Genomic DNA, 24,020 nt, shown 5'->3' with positions numbered 1-24,020 from the left:
AAACTTTATCTTAAAGATAGTATTAAAATAAATAGAATATTTGGAGTTTTTGATGTTCAACAACTAAGAAATAAAAAAATATATATTTAAGCAGAGAACAAAATAATACGGGATGTCAACGTTTTTATAGTAGGAATAATACGTTGTATTAGAAAAACTGATTTGAAGAAAAAAGTTCATAAAAATATATACATGATTGGCCATAATAGTTGCTTTGAAAAACTTTTACGTAACGTAACTTTTGAAAATGTATTATATTTTGTGTGCCTTTTAATTAGCATTTTATTTTCTTTTATAAAGTTGTTGTACACGAAAAACTAGTGTTCATTAATTTAAATGTTGACAAAAATTCAGCACCAGTAGCAGTTCGGAATAAAAATTTAAAAAACGCTGGACAAAAAACTTAGTACTAAATGATTTTTATTCAAAAGCGACATAAAACATAACTTATTGAAACCATAATATTATAAAATACTTATATGAAATACTTATGAAATAGTTCATCAGCATTTTTGACTGTTCCAGATGCCCGAATTTTGCGATCCAGATGTTCCCATAAATTTTCACTTTAAAACTGTGATCTTTTCTTGGTCCAACCATTCTTTTACCAATTTTGACGAATGTTTTGGATCGTTATCATGCTGGAATACAAAATTTACTGGCATAGACTCAAATGTGTAAGGCTCCATTATATTTCGCAAAATATCCCGATACATAAATCGATCCATTTTCCCCACAATTTTATGTATTGGCCCAGTACCATACCAAGAAAAGCATCCATATACTATCACATTACCACCTCCATGTTTAACCGTAGGTCGGATAAACTTTTTCTTGAATCTTTCACCTTTCGGTCGTCTTACATGAAGTATTCCATCACTGGAAAACAGATTGAACTTAGATTCGTCACTGAATAGCACTTTTTTCCAATCTTGTACAGTCCAGTTAAGATGATCCATTGCAAATTGTAGGCGTAACTTGACATTTTTCTTCCGCAGCAAAGGTTTTTTAGCGGGTCTGTAGCTGTTAAGTCCACCAGAACACAATCGCCTTCTTACCGTTCTTGCAGAGATATTGGAAGGCTCACCTTCATTTAATTTTTGTAAAATTTTGGAGGTTGACAAAAATGGGTCATTCTGGGAAATATTTAAAATTCGCCTATCTACACGGGCAGTCGTGGCTTTAGGTCTTCCAGTGCTTTTACCTGGTACCACATTTCCAAATATACGATATTTCTTAATTATCCGTGACACGGTGTTCTTAGGAACGTTTAGTCTTTGAGCAATATTACGCTGCCTAACACCCTGATTGTAATAATCTAAAATTCTTTGGCGAATGTCGCTGAAATAGGCCTTGCCTTTTCCCATGGTAACACAAAATAAAATAAATAAAAAGAACCCACTTGCACACTGGTGTGTCAAAGACTGCCTGTAAAATACATCTTTTATAAAAAGTTCCAAGCATTTTGTCCAGCACAAAAATTTAAAGTATTTCTTATTGTCTGAAACAAGATAAGGTTAAAATTCTGGTATGCTTTTTTGTTTACTTATAAATATGACCTGTTTATTCATAATCTAGAACACACATTTTAACGGAAATACATTTCAACTCCGTCGTATTTGGATTATCAAAATTAATATTGCAAGTAGAAACTACATAGGTATTAACTAAACCTAAAGATATTGAAACCTATAGCACTACCTTGAAAATTGAAAAACTAATGGTGCCAATAAAGTAAATCTTGACACTAGTTTCCCTAATTGTAAAAATGAACAAAACCCAAGATCATATACAATTCAAGTACAACAGATACTCTGCATCAACTTATTAAACAAATAACAGACAAACTGGAAAAGAACGAAAAATGCGTTACAAAATTCCTAGACTTCGCAAAAGCTTTGCTACTGTGTCCTCTAGTCGACTGTTGGGCGTATTATCTTCAAATGGAGTAAGAATGTTTAAAGTAGAAGTGTTAGAAGTATTTAAAAATCAACCAATAAAAATAGGAATACCCCAAGTAACCGGGACCTCTACTGTTACACTATATTGCATTTTCATTAAATTAAGCGAACCGCCTTACATTTCCCTATAGAAAACAATAGACAACAGAATATTATTAAGGAAGTTTCCTTCACTAAGTATTTGGGTGTTATAATCAATTAATATATAAAACGTAATCACCATATTTTAAATCTGACCAAAAATATTCGAAAACTCTTACACAAATTATACATTCTAAAACAAACTTATAGCGAGAAAAACAAACTATATTCAACCAGTTTATTGTACTCATGTGATATTTTTTATATCTGATCAATTTATTTCATGGAAGTTTGTTGGTTTGTTTACAAAACTCTGAATTAATGCTACGCTGTAAAAATGTAAAATAATGCTGTAGCACATACCTATACTCGCAATAATATAATCCCTACAATGTTCATTAATACGTGTAGAAAGTCCTCTATTGGTTTGTCCAATGTAAATTGCATCGCAATTCTCACTCGAAATTTTTTGTAACACATCATCAGCTACCCTGGTGCTCTTAGGACTTCTTAACACAGATGTCACTCAAGTTTGAGTTTAGTATTTTCTTTATAATACTATGCAATTTAATTATTGACGACTCTTTTCATCATTGTCAACAATAGAAAATAAATGAAAAATCAATAAGAAGTTTTTAACATACATTCAAACCCTGGTGGGCGTAACTTGTACCAATTTTAAACTTTTGTAAGTGTGCCTTATAATAATTTTAAGTTCTTTCTGTGTTTATTTGTTCATTGTTTCTTTGTCCAAGCTCATTTCCTTTCAGTATCCCCTGTTGATGGACCTCACTGTGTCCGAAACATGTCGGGAATTATAAACCAGAATTAGGTTTAATAAACAAGTGGAGGGTGACTGAAGGATTTTCATTTTACCTGAATTAAGCAGATGTTATAATTCCTGTTTATTAGTCTATATGATCTTAAAATGGATTATTAAGCACATGTGTACATTTCTTTTTCATTATTTTATCAACATGACACTGCGACATATATTTTGTCTCTTTTATTGTATTGATTGGAATGTTTTCCTGTTTATCAAGTGCTTACTGAATAAATAAATTATTATCCAAACAGGAATACAATAGCAACATATCTGCAGCTTCATTTATAAAAGATTAAATAGACGAAATATTCTAATAGGGCAAGTTGACCAACTACTTGTGTGTAATGTTGTATTATTTCTTTAAAATCCAGTAAATTTTAAAACAAAATTCATTTTATTCATATGACGAGTATTTTGAATACACATTTTAATTTTTCGTTGTCAGGATTTTTTTCCTTTTTTGTAACTAACCTCAAACCTATTTTTACCTATTATCTTTTGTCATGTTTGTATTTTTATTATTATTAAAGTCCTGCTATAAAAAGCATGGAGATCCTGTATAATGAATAACACTGCTGCGTCACATAAAACCTGAAAAAAAGTACAGTATAACTTCAGCAATCGGAACACTTCTATTATTCGGGCAGTTTCTAAATTTTGCCTCAACAATCCGGGTGCTTAAAAATATTAACCTGTAAAACAATGGAATTTTCTTGTCTGAACAAGTAGCGAATAACTAGACAACGGAAAGTCCGCGACGCGCGAGTCGCGACTTCTCATTGTTTTCTACAGTTCGGCAAGAATAGACGTGCACTATGGCTCCAATAAAACGATCGCAAAGACCCTTACCCTACCAGAGAAATCTAAAATTTTATATGGCCTGGACGCGTGAAAAAGTACAGGTCAAATTGCTGCAAATTTTGTGATGCCAAAATCTATAGTTTTTGAGATAAAAAAAAAATAAGGATAAAATAAGTTTTATATCCAAATCATTTTTATATCTAGAACAGGTAATAAATATCAACATTATGTTACTTTCAATAGGCTTTTAACGTTTTATGATTTACATTTTTAGGAAAAAGAAAAACTATTAGAAAAGCGGAGCAACCTGAAGTTGAAGTTGCATTGTATAACTGGTTTCTGCAAAAACGCGTCGCCCTTGTACCTATTTCTTCCGAAATTTTACGAAGTAAGGCTAAAGTTTTATGAGGAAATAACAGCAAAAACAACTTTTTGGCAAGTTCTGGATGACTAGATAAATTCGAGTTAAGACATGGAATTCGTTTCTTGAACGTCTGTAGGGAGAAACTTTCTAGCGAAGTGGCCGCTGTAATACCTTTTCAAGAAATGGAAAATCGAGGGAATGAGGTCGGTTGTTGCAGAAATGGAATTAAGCAGTGAACAAGCTTACAATGCGGATGAGTCCGCACTTTTTTGGAGGATTTTACCTGATACTGCTTGGTTTTATCCAGATGAAAAATCAGCAGAACGAAACAAATTACCATTGTTAGTGTTGGGAAAAGCAATGAATTCAAGAGCATTTAAAAATAAAAAGTTACCAGTTGTATACAAGGCATCTAGCAAAGGATGGATGTCAAGATCTCTCTTTATGGAAAGGTTTAAAACATCTTTTATATCAGAGGTAAAAGCTTTTTTTAGCCAGAACTAACAAGCCTCATAAAGCCTTGCTGTTAGTAGATAATGCGACTTCACATCCCGCCCTTAAACACAAATATAATAAGAAATAAACACAAATCCTAATTTTCGAGTCCTTTTTTTGCCACCAAATTGTTCTGCTATTCTTCAACCGATGGATCAGAATTTAATTCAGAATATAAAAGTGTCATATAGAAAACGCACTCTTAATCATATTATGATGCATGAGGGTGAAGAGAAACTGGCACTCTTAAAGCAGTTTAGTTTAAAATATGCTGTAGATAATCTTGAGTCATCATGGAGAACCAAAAGTTTAAAAAATATTCAGAGAGGTTGGTCTTCACTGTGGTCTGAGGTGACAGGGGAAGAAGAATCCGATGACGAGAACTTACCGCTCTCGGAACTTAAGAAAAAACATGCTCTAATAAGTCTGGAGGATTTGGAAAAAATAACGAATTCTTTAAGAGTCATTGATCCAGAAAATAATTTAAACAGCGAAGACATTACTAAATGGGCTGTGGGGGAACAAGAGATTGCAATAGATTTGACTGAAGAAGAGCTGGTACAAGATGTCATAGGAAACAATATCGAAAATCAAAACGAATCTTCTGAATCAGATGAGGATGTTATTACACAGAAAGTTAAACGTAGAGATGAGGTCAAAGCGCCTTCAATAGCGATCAGATGGAGCGAGAACAATCTGTCTATTGAAGATGTATTGCTGCTGAAAAGGCTTAAAGAAAAAGCAACTGATATAGCAACATCCAAGAAAATTTAAACTAAAATTGATAGTTTTTTCTAAAAAGTAATTCTACTGTTTCATTATAAATTTATACATAAATATGTATGTATCTACCTGATATATAATAAAAAACACATGTATTATATAAATATTATATAAAGTTTATATATTATATAGTTTAAAAATGTTTGTGTACTTACTATTAATTTTTTATATCTTATAAGAGTGTTATAAATTTTTTCTGTATAAGCATTTGCATTACTTATCATATAAAAGAGAATATAATATATTTTTTTAACTTAAATATTTTAATGGGTAACTAAACAACTTTAAATGTTTTAGTTTTTTGTAACTAATATTTTAAACTCACTCCAGTAATCCGCACGCCTCGCTAATCTGGGCATGTAACGGAACGATATCTGTCCGGACTACTAAAGTTATACAGTACCCAAGTAACAATTTGCAGTCACCTAAGTTGAGATTACTTTTATTTTCACTAGTTGCAACGTTGTTTTTAGTGCAAAATTTAGTAGGTTTTGCAACGACGTTTATTTTCGACGAATCTTCGATGTACTGCACCTGTATCGCAACTGTTGTAAAACTCTGCTATTTTTACAACGTATTGTTTACTATAGATGGTAGCAGTAGTAATTTACACTTAAAACAACGACGTACAGACGTGTACAATTTTTCGAATCAAAAACCCAGTAAGAACAACGTTACCTCATCGTTAGCAAATGGGTATTACATTGCCTGATCATCTGTGTTAAGCATTTTTCGCTGTAGAGGGAGCTTTTTGACATGTTAAGAGTTTTAGGAAGAAGATGAAAAACAAAGGTAGAGAGAATAAGAGGAAGAAAAAATATTCAATTCAACATAACAGAGCTTAATCTATATTTTGATTTTTATAATTAATTTTTTGCTTGGAATTATCGTTTTGCTTCAAAAAATTAAGAGATATTAAGACTTTAAATATTCTGCAACTTACTACATACGCAAAAAAACTTGCAATGGAAACAAAAATGCCTACAACTAGCTTACCTGAAGTTGATATGGATTATGTAGAATCAATGGAAGTGGCGGAAGATAGCAGTGAAAAGGTTTGTATTAAATTTTATATATATAAAGTTTAAGATACAGGGTTTACTTTTTGTAAATGGTTTCCTTCATGGTTCCTATATCCTTGTTTACACAAGAGACTAACCAGTTTGAAAATGGTAAATTTTATAAAGTTTTATTTTTTAGGATTTATATAGCAGCAGCAGCAGCAATGAGAGCTCGGTTGTTAATATTGTGAAAATTACATTCTAAGTTTCTATTTTTCGAAGAGCTTATGAATTTTTTTGTAAAAGATTTTGTTTATTTTGTCTATTTATAAGTTTGCAAAAAAAACGTACTGCATACACGCAACAAACAGCAAACAATAATTGAAATATTAAAATTTTAGGTTAGGTCCATCCGTTCTTCCTCTTGCTTCAGGCCAACCAGGGACAACGATAGCAGGTTTCCAATAAAAAAAATTACCAATTTTTTTCTTTTTTCGAAATCCGCTATAAATTAAGGGCGCGCGTATTATTTAGGGCTAAAATAACATCTTTTTACAGTAAACTATGTTCCGTTTATAAATAAGCGCTTGTAAAACTTTCAAAACGGATATTTTATCTGTATAATTAAACTACATACAAAACAAATATTAATAAGGACTGTTCAAAAGATAGATTAAAAAGGTTGTATTTTTGGAGTAGCTACCTACTGGAGTTATCTATTACTTTATTGTTGAAAAAGTAATTAATTTTTCTAATGTTATGGCGTCCATCCGTCCAAAAATCAGTAACTCTTAAAAAGTTACAAAAGCGTTTAGAAAGTTAACGGGTAGTCACTGCGTAACATTGAGACAACCAAAAAAATCTCTTTCAAATTGATGTAAAACGGGGTTGTCCCTACGGTTAAAACAACGCTACAAATTGCAACGCAACGTTGCATTGTTACGTTGTCACGTCGAAAAATTGCTAATTGGGTACTCATATTGATCAATCACTATAAAACACTAATAAAAATTGAGAAAAGAGAGAATATGTCTATGGCAGATTTGACGCCGCTCGCCGCCTAATTGTTTACTTCTACTATTGCGCTTCATGAAATAAACTATAGGTCTTAGTGGTAATATATCGTGTACTTTAAAGCATAGCTCCTCTGATTTATCTGATTCTTGATTGTAATATTCCACGATAAATTGATTAATCACAAATTACACTGCAAATATAAAAAATCGTGCTTTCTTACTTGATCATCGTCCTCAGGATTTGACTTTTTATCAGTACTCTCGTCCTCCGAAGACTTCTCGTTATCATTGGTATCTACATCGCTCTCCTCTCCACCCGATTCATTTTGAGAATCGTCTTCCTCCTCTCTCTTCTTCCTCTTGGTTTTTCTCTCCAAGGACACACTCGGACTGTCCTCGACCTTTGTCGCTTTCCCCACGTTAGCAACTGGTTTAGTGGTCGATTTTGCGGGTTTCTTCGTCTTATTTTTCTTAGCTTTTTGCTTTAACCAGGCCGGTCTCTTTACGGGAACGTTAGCGGTCTCATCGCCTTCACCTTCTTTTACCTCTTCCACGCCATTCTCAACGATCTCTTGCACTTCTTGAATGGTGTCGTCACCAAATAAGGTGGACATGTCTTTTCTGTCCAAATTGACCGTAACGGTCACTATAGCTCCTGTGGTAACTTCGGTCGGATTCTCATCGTCCATAACCTCAACTTGGATTTGGAAATCTACGTAAGGCATTTTCCCAAGAACTTTCATTACATTTTCGTACTCTTGGTCACTTAGATTGCGTAAGAGGGCTCGTCGATCTTCGCCCTTAAGCTGCGCGTATTGTTGAAGGGTTTTAATTTGGCGCTTTTTAGACATGAAATATTTCAGATTGTCATCGTTTATGTATGGTAGTTGGAGGAGGGGTGATTTGAATTCCCACAGGGCCTGAACGATCATCGGGCACAGTTTCATGCAGTTTTCGATGGTTTCAATGGTTGGCAGGCTTTTTACTGAAATAAAAAAATTACATGTAGATTAACTTATTAAAATAAAAATGTCTAAGATGAGAAGGGGTTTATTTTTCTCACCATTTAAAGCCACTCTGTCTAATTTAAAAACCAATCTAAAAATAGTACTGTCCTATTGGAGTAGATTTGTCTACTAAGTGATCTTAGTGATGAAGCTTTATTTAATAATCTGCTTTATTGCCGTCAGAAATTTTACAAATTTTGTAGACAAAGCTAATAAAATATATTAAGGAAGAAGTCCATTCTGAAGTGGAGTCAATATAATATTGAAAAGTTAAGGGGAAGTCTTTTCTCCACAAATAAAATGCTAATCCTCTGATTTCAGCAGTGATGCATTTCGGCAAGTGTTCTTGCCATCATCAGACTCTAAACTATATTTCAAACAGTCAAAAACATATACGAACATTTTTTTTTTCAAAAAGTTCATATGAGTTTTTTATTGAGAGTGGGTTAGAGAAATTGGTGAGTTGAGGGAGGATAGACGTTAACCAGGAGGAAATTTTTGAGGTGGGAGAATCGATATAGGAAACTACGGGTCTCACAGGGTAGTTTTGTTTATGTATTTTAGGTAGACAATAAAGAAATAGAGTTACCGGATTCATTGGGAGGAGTTTATAGGGTGAAATAGAAAAATGATCGAAGGTAGCTGTACAGCTTTTAAATAATTGTTTGAGGTGAAGAATAAATCTAGAAGTGATATTGTAAGGCAGAATCTCAAAACATCATCATCACTGTTAAGAAAGTCACTGACTTTTTTGTAATATCCAGTTCTGGGCATAAGTACGATGCAGTTACCCTTATCGGCTTTTGTTAGAATAAGGTCATTTTCGTTGATTTTAACTTTAAGATCATTGAGTTTGTTTATGAGTTGACCTGGGGAGTTTTTACGATTTTCATTTATTCTTTTTGAATTTAGAAATTTGTTAACCTTCAAAGAGATGTCAGCTCTAATTAGATCTGGATTAGGTAAGTTGGTGGACTTCAACACTCTTTCACAGTCTACCAGAGTTTGCTCAGACACCGTCAGTCTATCAAAATGGTCAAAGTTAAATTTAAGTCCTAAATTTAATATTTCTTCGTCGTTTTTGAAAAGCTGTATGTTACTTAAATTTGTAAAACGGGAATGAAATTGATGTAGAGAAGTTTTTGAAGTTCTATCAGATGTAACAGAGTAGCCACTGTCGTCTAAAGGTTTTTGTTTTGATTTTAATTTTAAGTAATAGAGTTTCTTATTTAATACAGTACGATGTTTCTCGCTCTCTCGGTTTACAAACTCTTCAATATAGTTCATGAGGGTAAGGAGCTCAACATTATGAAGCTTACCGGTCAGTAAAAAATAAATAAATTTTAGTTTCTGGTAAGTGTCATTCAAGTTGCTGTAATTATTCCTTATCTCGTGTTGTACCCATTTTCTTCTAGCTAGTTTAAGAGCCTTTTTGGAGCTATTTGATCTTGAGTGATATGTAGTTTGGAATCAAATCGTTTTTCAGACATTCGTTATTGAACCATATCTTCTGGCGTATTCTTGTGCGGGCCAAACTAAGTTTTCTGTAATTTCGGACTTGGTATGCCAGACAAGCTGATCTTATATTAAGGAAGAAGTCCATTCTGAAGTGGAGTCAATATAATATTGAAAAGTTAAGGGGAAGTCTTTTCTCCACAAATAAAATGCTAATCCTCTGATTTCAGGAGTGATGCATTTCGGCAAGTGTTCTTGCCATCATCAGGCTCTAAAATATACTTCAAACAGTCAAAAACATATACGGACATTTTTTTTTCCTTGAACCGATGGCATGTACAGAAGCATATCATATTTTGGAAACATATCCCATCAGGTTGCCAAGAGTTTGTCGAGGGACTCCGATGAGCGGTTGCGTGTTTGTTTCAGAACTTCGAATAATCTATCTAAATCTCTAGTCAACACCAAAGATAAAATTCCCGTCACACACAGATCTGGTGTTTACAGACTAAAATATTTTCATCCTGACTGCAATGTGTGCTACATCGGACAAAGCGGAAGGAGAATCGAGATGAGAGTCAAAGAACATAATAAGCTCATTGAAAAGAATAGAAACCGATTTATAACCAATACCTCTTCTCCTTTCGCCAATCATATTATTGAGACCGGACATGGGTTCGAGCCTGAGGCGGATACCGAGGTGCTTCATGTTTGTCAGAAGGGGTTAAGGTTGGATCTTTTGGAAATCCTGGAAATAAATAAAGCCATCAAATCACCGGTTTACACTTGTATTAATGAGCAAACTCAATTTGAGAGCAACACTTTCTTTAATTCCTTGGGCCCTAACAGTAACACTGACATTTGATTTGATCTGACTCATTAACACACTTTTATTTGTTCACACCCTATAACACTACAGTCCGATGGTTCTCTCTCACTCGCTCCCAGTACTCGGTACAAATCTGCTAATATCATATTGTTCAATTTTATTATAATTTTAACTGTTCACTAGATGTCGTGCAATGTACTATTCAAGTATTGTTTATTATTGTTTAGAATTTGTGTATGTGTTAAGTAACCCAATAAGTATTTTACAATTTTCATAATTTTATCTGTATTTTTTATGTCACCTGTCAAGGAAAAAAATGTTCGTATATGTTTTTGACTGTTTGAAATATATTTTAGAGTCTGATGATGGCAAGAACACTTGCCGAAATGCATCACTCCTGAAATCAGAGGATTAGCATTTTATTTGTGGAGAAAAGACTTCCCCTTAACTTTTCAATCTAATAAAATATATCTGAGCTGCTACCATAATTTTGTTTGTATTGGATTGTAGTTATTTTGTATATCTTATTATTACTTCCTGTTCTCAAGTATTATATAATTTTATATGGATTATATATATTTGTAATGGGATTGGGTTGGGTTGGTTGACCCTATGAATAAATTAAAAAATGTTTTTTTTTTCATTTATGATGTAGAATCATTAGCATATTAGACTTTTATTGGTTGATAAGTTTAGGCCGCTATATTTTTTTTATAAAAATGGAATGATAGTTAAATAATTTTGATAAGAATCTACTACCGTTGTTAAAATATCCATGTTTAAACGATTTATTTCTAGATAAAAAAAATAAATCGTGAATATTATTTCTTTTTTTTTCTATGCTGAAGTCATTAAATTCCATTTTCATTTTTTAGCTTTATTAAAATAAGCTTAAGCAAAAAAACGACACCTGTGAAAACTGCAATTAAAAATAAAAATTCCAATAGTATTATTAGTGTGTTGGGTAAAACTATTCTCGATTAAAAACTAAATTTTGTGTATGTTAGTCGTCTCTTTAATTATCGATTCTGGTGTCAAAATGTGTTACAGTGTAACGAATGCAACTGGGCCATCTTTGACATAATTGCATTGTGTAATCATCAGAAATAAGGATCACAATTCTGTACGTCTAAAAAACGGAATTAGTATCAAATCAGCTATACATTTTAATTCTATTGTGCCATTCTGTACAGGACTTGGACAGTGTAAGTACTGTCTTGATATTTTCAATGTAGAAGTGAAAAACACAGTGCGAATAGGAACATTTAACAAAAACTGTTACATGGCTCTTAAAGTAATTTTTCAAAGGCAAGAGCGAGAACAGCTTGTTATTCGTTACAGAACCAAACTAAAAAAGGTAGAAATACTTACATAGGGTAGACCTGACCAGGATGCAGGCAAACTGAATTTAGGCAAAGATCATGGAATCGATAAAGAGACTTACGGATTCGATATTTTAAAGGAGTTCCTATAATTATACAAAAAAATTAAATTCCATTCCAAAAGTTTTTTGGTATATTACCAGAACACTCGAGGCTTAAGAATTAAGTTGGATGTGCTACAAAATACTAGTCATATTGACAGGCCTGTGTTTTTACAGAAACTTGGTTGCATGGAGGAATTTATGATGAAGAATTTGACCTCACTGACTTTAATATAAGACAATTCAAGCAGCACCAGTGTCTTTAAGAGAGTGATCTTAATTGCCATACATAATCTATACTATTGTTTGGGTCAGTTAATTTGAATGTTATCATTGGAGCTGTATATATCCGACCCATTTGCTGTCATATCTGTAAATGTAAGAATCTTACATTGCTTTTTCTGAAACATTATTCACTCGTCCTTCAAATGCCGGATTCTACTCTACATATTGGCTATATATATGGGTGATTTCATCTTGCCTTATGGTATGTAGGAAAAAGGCAGCCAGTACCAACAAATCTCAAGAAGTGTTAAAAGCACAGGTTATGTCAAAAATAATTATGTAATCTTCATAACTTATTTCAACTTAACTTATACTTAAACTCACACAAAAGCCTTGTCGATCACAGACGTCAAACAAGCAGACTATTTTTGAATACCTCCAGTTGTTTCAATGGTCTCAAGTTTAATTGATTCTACAGGAATTCTAAGCCAATTTTCACGAAATTGCAATGTTTTTAAACCAATTTAACAGGGATTTTTTACTTTTACATAAGCCTCTCGAAACCATGGTAAATATTTTTTATGAAATTTTCTTGATTGCAATGAATCTATTTGTACCTCAATTTTTTTATTTGAAAAAATACTCAGCCCTAAAATTCCCAGAATAGTTTCTAATTGAACTTAAAAATTGTATCATCGAAAAGGAAAATGCACAAAAAATATAAAGACGATCATTTACCCACTATAGGGAGTTTTCTAGATTGCGGCAGCTATGCAAGGGTCTGACACAGCAATGTTATACCCATTATGTTCAGTGCACTGAAGCAGCTATTCGCTGTAACATAAAAATTTTTGTCATTTGTTAACCAGAATAGTTATTCTCCGATTAGCTTCTCCGAATACACTAAAATATTTAGACAGGACAAGGAGAGGAGATTGCTAACATGTTTACTGATAATTTTTCTACACTATACTCACACCATAATGTTATCGTCTCCACTCATAAATTATCCGCATCCGATACCCACCACAAAACATAGAAATTAAACACTTTGAGCTGTATAATCAAATCCCCTGTTGATTGTGATAAATTACAGTATGATATAAATAACTTGGTAGTTTGGTATGAATGAAATGCTATGGAACTTAATCCAGCTAAATATAAAATTATGACTTTTTTATATTTAAGAAATACTATTGATTTTAACTACCCGATCCAACGCTACACCCTTAAAGGTACTTTTCTTTTTAAGATTTGTGTTATTTTCGATACAAGCCTATAATTTTCTCATCAGTTGGATAATGTTATCAATAACGCTTGCCAGATGCTTGGTTTTGTTAAAAGGTTTATTCAAGACTTCACACATACTGCGCCTTTAAAAAACTCTTCTGTGCTCTGGTCCGTCCCTATCTGGAGTATGACACCTGCGTATGGTCTTCTTTCCGTAGGGTACATACATATTGATGCTTTTCAACTGGTTGAACACAAAGTTTTGAAACAAATATCTTTTAATCTATCTTCAAAATTCTCTATTTAAATTAAACATCTTGGATAATTACAATGATGCAGATATACTTAATATGTTAAATATGGCCTCAATCATGAGAGGAGGGATCTTACCACTTTTTACAATATTCTACATGGGGAATCTGGCCCTTTAGAGCTACAAAAAGCTTCAAAAAACTAATATTGCCCTACTATCATACTAATTATGGTTTTAATAACTTCCTTACTAAACCAATTAGAGCAAACCAATATTATGATAGTGACCTGTTTGAATCTTATAATTCTGGGTCAAGTTTTAGTAAACATTTAATTAGTATTCCCTTATAATTTTCTGTCATTCTGAATGTGATTTAGGTTACTTAAATTATACAGTGGAACTCTGTAACTTGGAATAAATTCGATAATAAATAAATACCTTTATTCAATTGTTTTTAAGATACAGGGCGTTAAAGAAAATGTATTTCATAAACTTAAAGAGGGTTCTTTTAAATCTTTTTCTTTAATAAGTGTTCAAAATGTAAACCATTTACTATTTGGCAATGCCCTAAAGGTACTACAAATTAATTTTTAACGTTTCATATGCATTCTAGAGAAATGTTTCGATACTCTTGCCTTATTCAAGTTTTCAACTCCTCAATATTTGCCAGCATGGTCACATAAACTTTGGATTTCAAATATCCCCATAGGAAGAAATCCAGCGGAATCAAATCGGGCGATCTTGGTGGCCATTCAAAAGGTCCTCTCCTGCCAATCCATCTTCCTGGAAAAATAGTATCCAGATAGTTTCAAGCAGTTCTCGTAAAATGGGAAGGCCAGATGTTTCTATTCGGCATATCAGCTTCTATTGGATCAGGGAATAGAACAGTTAGATTTGGAATTAGCTCTCCTTATGAAAATTGTAAGTACCTTGCTCCATTTAAATTTTCTTTGAAGAAAATTGGGCCTGTAACTTGCTGATCTAGAATTTCTGCAAAAACATTTACTTTTTCTGAGTGTGGCCTTGCCTCATCCAACATGGATTTTCTTGTGCCCAATAACGGCAATTTTGACGATTTACTTCTCTGTGCAGCATAAATGTCGACTCACCGGAAAAGAGAATGTTTTCTGTGATAAGATTATTATTCTGCATTGATTCCATAAATTGTTCACAAAATTTAATTCTTCTATCTGCATCCTCCTCATTGAGTTCCTGGAGAATTTTCAGTTTAGAGGAATGAAATTTTGCTGCTTCAAGAACCCTTACTACTGAAGACTGGCTCACTTCCAATTCGCGCGGTACCTGCTTAGTGGGAATATTACGACTTTCTTCATTGGCTAATAAAACATTGATTTTGGGGTCTTCATTAAGCGCAGATCGACGAGAACTAGTTATTGTTCTTACGTGACCATTTTCCCGAAACTGTTTTTCAATCTTACTTATAGTACTTTGAGATATGGGAGGTAAATCAGGATACTTCTGTCTGAATAAATGCAAAACTTCATTTTGGGTTCTTGTTCTATCTCCATACCGCGTCATCATTAAGATTTCAATCTTGTGCTTTTCACTTAAATAGCCCATTTCGTAAAAAAATTAAAAGAAACTTAAATCTGGTTATCCAGCAGTAAAGGCACGTCTTGTAGCAATGTCAAAATTTATAAAATGTCAAAATTATAAAAATGGCACATTTTTATAGGACATTACATTACGAAAAAAAAACTGTTTCCTGAAACGCATATTTTTTAAATTTAAAACATTTTTAAAATATAAAATCAAAACTTTAAAACAGATGAATAAAGGTGATAAACCAAAATTAATTAAAAAATATAATAACATATAGGGTGTCTTATTTAAAATAAGAAAGTTGGTGTTAGCCCCGCCTACATGGAACACCCTGTATACAAAAAAAATATTGTAAAAAATGCGCAATTTACATTCTCAATCGACGTGTCCAAGCGTTTTTCCGTACACGCCCCCATTTATTTATTATCGAATTTATTCCAAGTTACAGACTCGGACTGTATATTACTTATGTAAATGTAAAAGTTTAACGCAAATGATAAAATTAAACTAAATTTCCATTTATAAATAATGCTTAAATCTAAAGGCCAATCCCACATGTTTATACAAAAAGTTCAATCCTTAATTCAAGTGGGGATTAAAGAGGATCAATAAATAACCTCACAAAAATTACGAACGTCCTCCTTATTAAAACTTCATCAGATTTGAGTTGTCAAGGATCACAAAAATCATTAATAAAATGTCCGACGACGAGTTAGAAAGCGAAAAAGAAGGCGAGGGCGGCGAAGGGGGTGAGGAGCGTTATCCTTACGGCGAATACGAAGGGGGCAGGGATGATCAACTTGACCGGCACGGATGGGGCAGCGCCCTGTTGCCCAATGGTGACATTTACGAAGGAGAATATTACCATGGCAGAAGACATGGAAAGGGACTATATTGCTTTAAAAATGGGGCCAGATATGATGGAACATGGAGGAAAGGGCTGAAACATGGTCAAGGGACTTTTTTGTATCCGGATGGGACTAAGTATATAGGCCAATGGAAGAAAGACTTCAAACACGGACAGGGAACTTATTATTATGTGAATGGCGATTATTATACTGGATTTTGGTTTAAAGGGTTAAGGCATGGACTAGGTAAGAGTTTTATAGTCATTTATGTAGCAAAGTAAAAATAGTATGAAGGGTAAATTTGAAGCGTTAAATCTTTAAAAGAGACGTTCGAAACCGTTAACTAATATAAAATGAAAAAAAATTATGGAAAATATTTTACATGTAAATAAGCACGAAAAACGGAGCACTTAGCCTTTTATATAAATTTTTTTTTATTTTTCAAAATTCTGTGATGCTTGTTAAAATTAACACAAAAATAAAATAACATGTTTCAAGTAACAATCATCCGAACAAAAAAAAACTGGTTTTAATAAATTGTATTAATATAAAAACTCTATAATTTTATCACGTAAAACTGCATAGTGGCCATGGGTTTTTTTTCTTTTTAAAAATTTGATAGATATTTGTCATTGTTTTGTTCAAAAAGCTCTTTGACGGTTCTGCTAGGTTTATTTAATTAAAAATGGCTGTTGTAGTCCTGAAACTGTTATGGTTGCGTTAATTCAAGACGGAAGAAGTGAGCATTAAGTTGCCCAATGTTTAAATAACATTAAATTATTAAACAACACTATGCACCATATTAAAATACACATTACCATGAACTAAATGTTATACTAGACGACCTAAAATTGCCCCCAATATAGGACTAACGCTCATGATGATCGCTTTATCACCTTACAAATTTCCGAGATCATCATGCTACAGCTCTACGATTCAGAATTCGACTTCATAACGTCCGGAATACCAATGTAAGCAGACAGATCTTTAGACGATTAATCGACGATTAATCTTGCTAGTCATAGACCCGCGACAGGTCCAAAGCTTCGTACACGTCATCGTGTTACGCGACTTTAGTTTGCCAGGAATCATGAGCACTGGCGTGAAAATGAATGAGGACACCTTTTGTTTATTGATCCGAGATTAGCCGCCGGATGGTCGTGAAAGGGTATGGCGAAGCCTACAAGAACATTATACAGAATGTACATTTAGTCCTAAAGAGGGCTACCAAGAGGGTTATGGCGTGGGCTGGAATTTCTCTAGAGCCACGTACAGGGTTGTACGTCATTCCAATAGGCCCTTTAGGTACGTGGTTAGATACATTAATGAAATTGTGTAAGAGTTTGTTATTCCTTATGTTAATTTTATTCTGATGCATGATAATGCCAGAACCCACAACGCGAGAAGTACTGAAGAATATTTAAACGATGTACATATACCTGTTTTCAAATTCAAAACAAATGTATTAATCATTTAAGTTACAATATTATACAATATATAATACTACATTTAGTTGGACAATCAGCTCAGTCAGAATTCACAGACTCGCTAAACAACAGAGTTTCCAGATATGCGATGGTACAAATACTTTAACCCAATCTGAAAACAGTGGTCGAATTCTCATCTATAGTTAAAAGAAATGAATTAATTATTGCCGCTAAATTGAAGAGGAATCATAGATTAAAGGCTACGGACTAGGATTTGAGCAAAACTTAATATTTGTCAATGAGCACCTTGCACCCTACTATAAGCAAAAGCTAGGGAATTTTGTAAATTATCAAACTTGAAATGAAAATGTTTATAAAGAGAGACGAGAATAGTACAGCCATTAATGTTATTAACGAGTACACTCTGACATCTGCTCTAGCATACCATAATTACAACTTGTAATATCATAGTTTTATTTTTGCACCTAGACAACTCAATGTCTGTATGTGCAACAAATACATGCTCTAATATTTTAAAAATATTTTTTTTTTAAATTGAAACATAACGTACATGGTTACCTAGATAGAAATTAAGCAATTAAAAACAGAACTTATAGGAAATTAGATGAAGATTAAACCATATCTTCTTTGTACTTTCGTATTTTTTTATGGGAACCTTCAATTAATTTAATAGCCTCGTCTAAGCCATTTTCTGTTTACTACCAAAACAACAGACATTTATACAATACAACAGAGATTTATACGACTGTGTTTCTATAACCGAGTCTTGGTTAAATTCCGATGTTTGGAATCCGAGCTGTTTCTGGCAACTGATCACGTTTTTAGACTTAGATAGAAATGCAAAAGTGATACGATTTATAATAAAATCAGGACTAAAACTTAAAAAGGCAAACTTCAGTATTAAAGAAACTCAGCATAGTACCCAGCCAATGAATAATAAGTTTTGGCAGTCAGGAAATGCTTAAGTTTAACGTTAAAAAGCTTAATAGATATAGCTTCCTTTAGATCTCCCGGAAAATGATTAAAGATTTGAATTCCCTCACATAAGATTGATTTATAAATTAGAATATGGGAGGGAATTGAAAGATTTAAATTATTGCTTTGGGGCGTAATATATCTAGGATTTGCAAACTGAGAACGATTTATGAAAATTCAGCAGGCCACTTCCTGGATGCAGGGCGAGATAACAGTATAAATGCCCAATTTGACAAAGAGTGTGGTATCATCTATAACTTTCCCTGAACATCAGGATTGGTAACATCATTTAAGTACAGGAGAAAAAGTATGACGGAACTCCCAGAGAGATAGGACGGAAATCAGAGCACTCAGTCTTCACATATACTCGCTGTTGTCGATCTTGTAGATAGGAAGGTAGGAAAAAAAAGAAAAGGAAAAATAAATATAGGAAATCCTCCGAAAGCTATAGTGATGAAGCTTCCCCAGCAGAATACTGTGGCAGACACAGTGAAATACTTTTGACATATCAGAAAAAAGCACCACCTTTACTGGGAATACAGATCAATAAATTAAATATGGCATCATTTGTCTATTCTCCCAAGGCAAATTGAAATTTGATTAGGATATTGTTGGATTTTAAAAAGGTCCTAACACATTTAGCGCTCCAGCCTTCTGGATCGAGATAACCTTTGCTGATTTGAGACAGGATGGTAATATGCCTCTGGTCCATGAAAGGTTAATTGCATCAACTAGCATTTCAAGCGCTTATCAGGTAGGTTTAGGAAAATTCTAGTTGAAAGATTATCTTTTCCAGCAGAATTTTTGTTTTTTAAGGTAAAAGGAACATCCGCGAGTTTTTTTGGGTCTGTAGGTAAAAAGAAAAACGAATTTAGAATATGAACATTTTGCAAAAAGTTAAGGGGATCCGTTGATGGGCTAAAATTTGTTTGGAGTTGAGGAGCAATGTTGGAAAAAAAGTCGTTAAAATCATTGGGAGAGACTTCATGACATTGAGATGACTACTTACAACAGATATCATTAATGATTTTCCAATTGTCTTTATTTTTGTTTGATGACCTAGCCTGCTTAAAGATTTTGATCATACGTCGATATAGAATGCGGTAAGCATGGAAGTAACTATGGAAAGCGCGACAATTTGTGAATTTTCTTATAGTATGAAGAGACCTCAGATTGTTTCATGATGTTTTCAATCCCTTTGTCAACCAAGCGTCTTGTTACAATGTTAACATCTGGGAAGGAAGTATCAAAAAGGAACACCATCCTTTTATGAAAGGAGCTTACAGGATCAGGCACATTACTGAAGACAGATTCCCAAGGCTCACAAGCCTAGAGAAAGCAAAACTTTAAATTAAAGTTAGACTTTAAAACTTTAAATTAAAATTATTTTTAGCACAAATAATTAGTTAAAATTATTTGTGCTAAAAATACATTTTTACCATTTCCTGGTGCAGATACACTACATTCGTGTTGGATATTCAGTATTCTGCACAATATAAACTCATGATCTGATAAAGCAGAATTGGCAACTCTACACTCCACGCAGTTATCAGGAAAATTGACATGCTTAGGCGTAGTCGTGTTCCTGCTTTTTTTAACCTTAAATGAACTATATCAAGCTCTTTCAGAGGAATGGGACTTTATTCCCCAATTTTAGGCATGCCAAGACGAATGCAAGCACATTCAGGCACGTGGCAGTTATACTGGATAATAAAAATTTTCGTCGCCAGTTTTTGCTACCAATACATTTAATTTATCTCAATAATTTAAAGACTAACAAATTACCAATTTATATGTTCTTGTAGTGTTGTAACAAACATTTTCTTTTCAAATCAATGGCTTATTGTTGTTAGAAATTACTTAAAACATGTTATTTTATTTGTGAATAAGTTACATCACAAAATGTTTTAAAAAGAAATTATACAGTAAAAGTCGCGAATAGCGACGTCGCTTATAAAAACAAGTCGCTTATTACGACGAAATCTGGGAACCTTGGTTGGATTTATATGACGCCGGTTATAGCAACCAAATCGCTTTTAGCGTCCTTATGTAAAAGATTTTTCATGTGGAAGGCCGGATATAACGACCGAACGTGTGTGATTCACACAGCAATCATTTGTAACCAATAACTACAAGTTATTCTTGGGGAAATTACCGGAACCGGGGGCCGGGAAAATACCTGTTTGTCGATCTCATAAATGCTTTATGTACTTTTTCTTTAGTGCCGGGATTTTGTGCATAAGTATAAACGTAGCGTATTACGTAGTGTTAAAATGAATTAAAAAAAAGAAAAGTTTTGTCCATTGAGGAAAAAAGCTTAATAATTTGCAGACTTGAGGAAGGTGAATCCAATATTGCTATATTGCAAGCGAGTTAGGCTTATCGCATTCAAGTGTTTCTACAATTTGGAAGAACCGGGATGCAATAAAAAATGCATTTTATGAGAATTTGCTACCAAAGAAGAAACTTAGGTTATCCAGTCATGCAGATATAGATAAAGCATTATTCAACTGGTTTAAAGTTGAAAGAAGTAGAGGATCGCCAATTAGTGCTCCTATACTACAGGCAAAAGCGGAACATTTCGGCAGGGTACTGAATAAAGGACTGGAAAGTTGGAGAAAACATTTTCGAAAAATGCATAATATTGTTTATGGAAGAATAAGTAGTGAATCTGCTAGTGTATCTTCTGGAGTGACAGAAAACTGGCTTAAAACTGTATGACCTGAAATAGGAAAAGGGTATAAAGGTGACCAGATTTTTAACGCAGATGAGACAGGTCTGTTCTACAAAATGCTTCCAGACATGACACTGAAATTTAATGGCGAAAAGTGCAAGGTAGGGAAAATGTCCAAAGAGAGAATTACTCTTTTTGTTGCTGCCAATATGTCTGGGTCAGAAAAACGTAAGTTGATTGTTATTGGAAAATCAAAAAACCCCCGTTGTTTTAAAAATGTTAAGACATTACCTGTTACTTACATGTCTAACAAAAAAGCCTGTATCTTGCGAGATTGGGACTCTGAGCTAATGAAGAAAAAAAAAAGAAAATCTTACTCCTAGTAGATAATTGCCCAGCGCACCCAAAAGTATTAAATTTAAACAATATTAATCTTCAATTCTTGCCACCCAATACCACATCAGTGCTCCAGCCAGTTGACCAAGGTATTATAAGATCTTTAAAAGTCCATTATAGAAAGTTCCAGTTAATGAATATTATTGATAATAATCAGTTATCTAAGGAGTCTTCCATTAATAATTTGGACGCAATATTCATGATCTCCAAGACCTGGAATAAGGTATCACAATGAGCAATCATTAATTATTTTAAACATGCCGGATTCCTAGAACAGACACTGGAAACTGCCGACTCTGAAGACGACCTTCCTTTAGCCGAGTTGGCAAGAAGAATAAATAATGACTTTGATACAGAAGATGATGTGCCTCTAGCTGTAATTAAAGAAAACTTTAAATTAACTGATGAATTATGGACTGATTTCATAGAATCTGATAGTCACTTAGACACAAACAGTACTTTACAAGCAAATTGCATCGGAGGTGCTTACAATTGAGGATACCCAAGATCAAGGTGAAGACGGCAGGTCTGAGGACGGAGAAGAATTTAATCCACCATCTATTGAAGACGCTTTACCAGAAAGTAAAGACCCACAGTTTTGTACTATACAATAATGCGAGTGACGAAAAACTTTTAGACACGACCAGTTTTATTGAGAAAAAAATTGAATCAATTTACTTTAACTCGCGTTGCAAAAAACAAACAAAGGTAACAAATTTTTTACTAAATTAACTACATAATTTTTTTTATATGTACATACATACAAATGTATTTTATGTACTATGTAGGTTTACCTTACGTTACCTGTATCAGTGTAAATTTAGTTTTTTTTTTATATTGGATTTTCATTTTGGTTGGATTTTGGTTTTTTGCTTTGTATGCATCTATGTATTTTCAGGGTTTTGTAAAATTAAAAAATATTTATAACATACATAGTTATGTATGTACATAGTTTTATTTGAAAAAAAAAAGACGTAGTGTATGTAGGTCCTTTAATAACGACGGCCGTTTATAACGACCCATGTTCGGTAGTCCCTTCGCCGTCGTTATATCCGACTTTCACTGTATATAAAATGTTAAGCGCCCCGATTTCGTGCCGGTGAGTTGAATAGAATTTAAATAAATTAATCAACAATAGGCAACCAATTTTTTTAATAGTCCTAAAACTAAAATTGGAAAAAACCTATTCTATACACATAAAATAGGTATTGTTCATAAATTCATAGTGACTCGCCCACACATTAAAAGATTTTCGTTATAGGATAATAAAAGCCTTGTAAATTTTTTAAATTAAATTTAAATTTTAACCCTCTTTTATGTCATATTATAATGTTTTCAGGCACTTACACCTACAAAGCGATTGACATAACCCATTACGGGACATGGAAAAATGGCCGCATGGAAGGCCCTGGGATTATAAACTATCCTTACTACCGATACCATGGGTCATTTGAAAAAAACCTTCCAAAAGGCAAAGGTTGCTTCACCTTTGATGGAAAATATATGCAACATGGTTATTATTTGAATATTAGGGACCCTGCCTTTGACTATGTTGGGGCAGAGGACTTAAAAATTGAAGGTAAGTTTTTACCCTTTGGGGTTTAGAAAAAAATTAAAGCAGAACTTCTAGGTCAAGAAGAAGCCCAACATCCAGAAGAGCTTGGAGCCCCATTAGGCATAGTACCTATATGGAGAGCAAGGCAAATAACAGAATATAAAACTGACCTACTGCCTCCAGAACCTGTACCATTAATGGTAAAAGACTCAGAAGATTCTATCTTGGATATTATTGAGTATTTACAACAACAATATGAAGAGGAAAAAGGGAATGTGGAGGAGGAACATCGGCCCACACCTTCACCTGTGCCACTGGATATGCTCCTGGATATTCCCGATATTGATTTGGATGTTTTGTGATTTACTGTTGTTGGTTTAATAGAGATTTTAGCGATAACTTAAACCTCGTTGTTTTACCCTAAAATCTTAATATTAATTAAAATCTTATATATCATGATTTTTAAAAGATTTTGATTGGAAAAATCTTATTATTTTATTGCCTCAAGGGTTTTAAGAGCTATATCCATAATTTTACTCTTTTGTTCTAAATGCTTTAAAAATTTTTTATGAATTTTGAAATTCTCCCTACAAATACCTGGACAAAATAAAAAAAAATAATTTGTTTTTATTTTGCCTTAAACGCCTGAATGAAATGAGAAATTTAATGATTTTTCAAATATTTGCCACTTATGCCTGGACAAAATAAAAAAATCAATTTATTTTTATTTTGCTTTAAATACCGGGAAGAAATAAGAAATTTGATGATTTTTGAATTTTTTGCTACAAATGCCCATACAAAATCAATTTTT

At 33.2% G+C, this 24,020-nt stretch overlaps 2 protein-coding genes and 1 long non-coding RNA gene across 4 annotated transcripts in view; 1 reads left to right on the top strand and 2 right to left on the bottom strand.

Moving 5' to 3' along the window:
* LOC126743494 (translocation protein SEC63 homolog) overlaps window positions 1-24,020 on the bottom strand; it is a 39,116-nt gene that overhangs the window by 7,499 nt on the left and 7,597 nt on the right. Inside the window, exon 5 of the mRNA XM_050450615.1 lies at window positions 7,550-8,313. Within this exon, the coding sequence (XP_050306572.1) occupies window positions 7,550-8,313 (764 nt within the window). The remainder of the gene's footprint in view (window positions 1-7,549; window positions 8,314-24,020) is intronic.
* On the bottom strand, window positions 14,177-15,328 carry LOC126743508 (uncharacterized). 2 transcript variants are annotated; one of them, XR_007662893.1, is made up of 3 exons: window positions 15,017-15,328; window positions 14,680-14,962; window positions 14,177-14,614 (listed from the first exon to the last, which is right to left on the bottom strand). It is a non-coding gene; the product is annotated as an uncharacterized LOC126743508 (long non-coding RNA). The 2 variants fall into 2 exon arrangements; XR_007662892.1 differs by having other exon boundaries at window positions 14,680-15,328.
* On the top strand, window positions 15,958-23,608 carry LOC126743500 (radial spoke head 1 homolog). Its single transcript, XM_050450629.1, has 3 exons — window positions 15,958-16,407; window positions 22,994-23,233; window positions 23,285-23,608. The coding sequence occupies exons 1-3, from the start codon at window positions 16,011-16,013 to the stop codon at window positions 23,569-23,571; spliced, it is 924 nt and encodes a 307-aa protein (XP_050306586.1). The 5' UTR covers window positions 15,958-16,010; the 3' UTR covers window positions 23,572-23,608.

This window comes from Anthonomus grandis, chromosome 13, assembly GCF_022605725.1.
Source record: "Anthonomus grandis grandis chromosome 13, icAntGran1.3, whole genome shotgun sequence".
In the NCBI taxonomy this organism is placed as follows: Eukaryota; Metazoa; Arthropoda; class Insecta; order Coleoptera; family Curculionidae; genus Anthonomus; species Anthonomus grandis.
The sequence above is the reverse complement of the archived record's forward strand: the minus strand, read 5'-3'. Positions and strand labels throughout refer to the sequence as shown.

What these genes read in the sequence shown, in the direction of transcription:
- LOC126743500 (XM_050450629.1), top strand. Translation starts at nt 16,011, where the DNA reads ATGTCCGACGACGAGTTAGAAAGCGAAAAAGAAGGCGAGGGCGGCGAA. An exon ending in AGGGTTAAGGCATGGACTAG is followed by an intron (nt 16,408 to 22,993) that starts GTAAGAGTTTTA and finishes TAATGTTTTCAG; the next exon opens with GCACTTACACCTACAAAGCG. An exon ending in AGAGGACTTAAAAATTGAAG is followed by an intron (nt 23,234 to 23,284) that starts GTAAGTTTTTAC and finishes CAGAACTTCTAG; the next exon opens with GTCAAGAAGAAGCCCAACAT.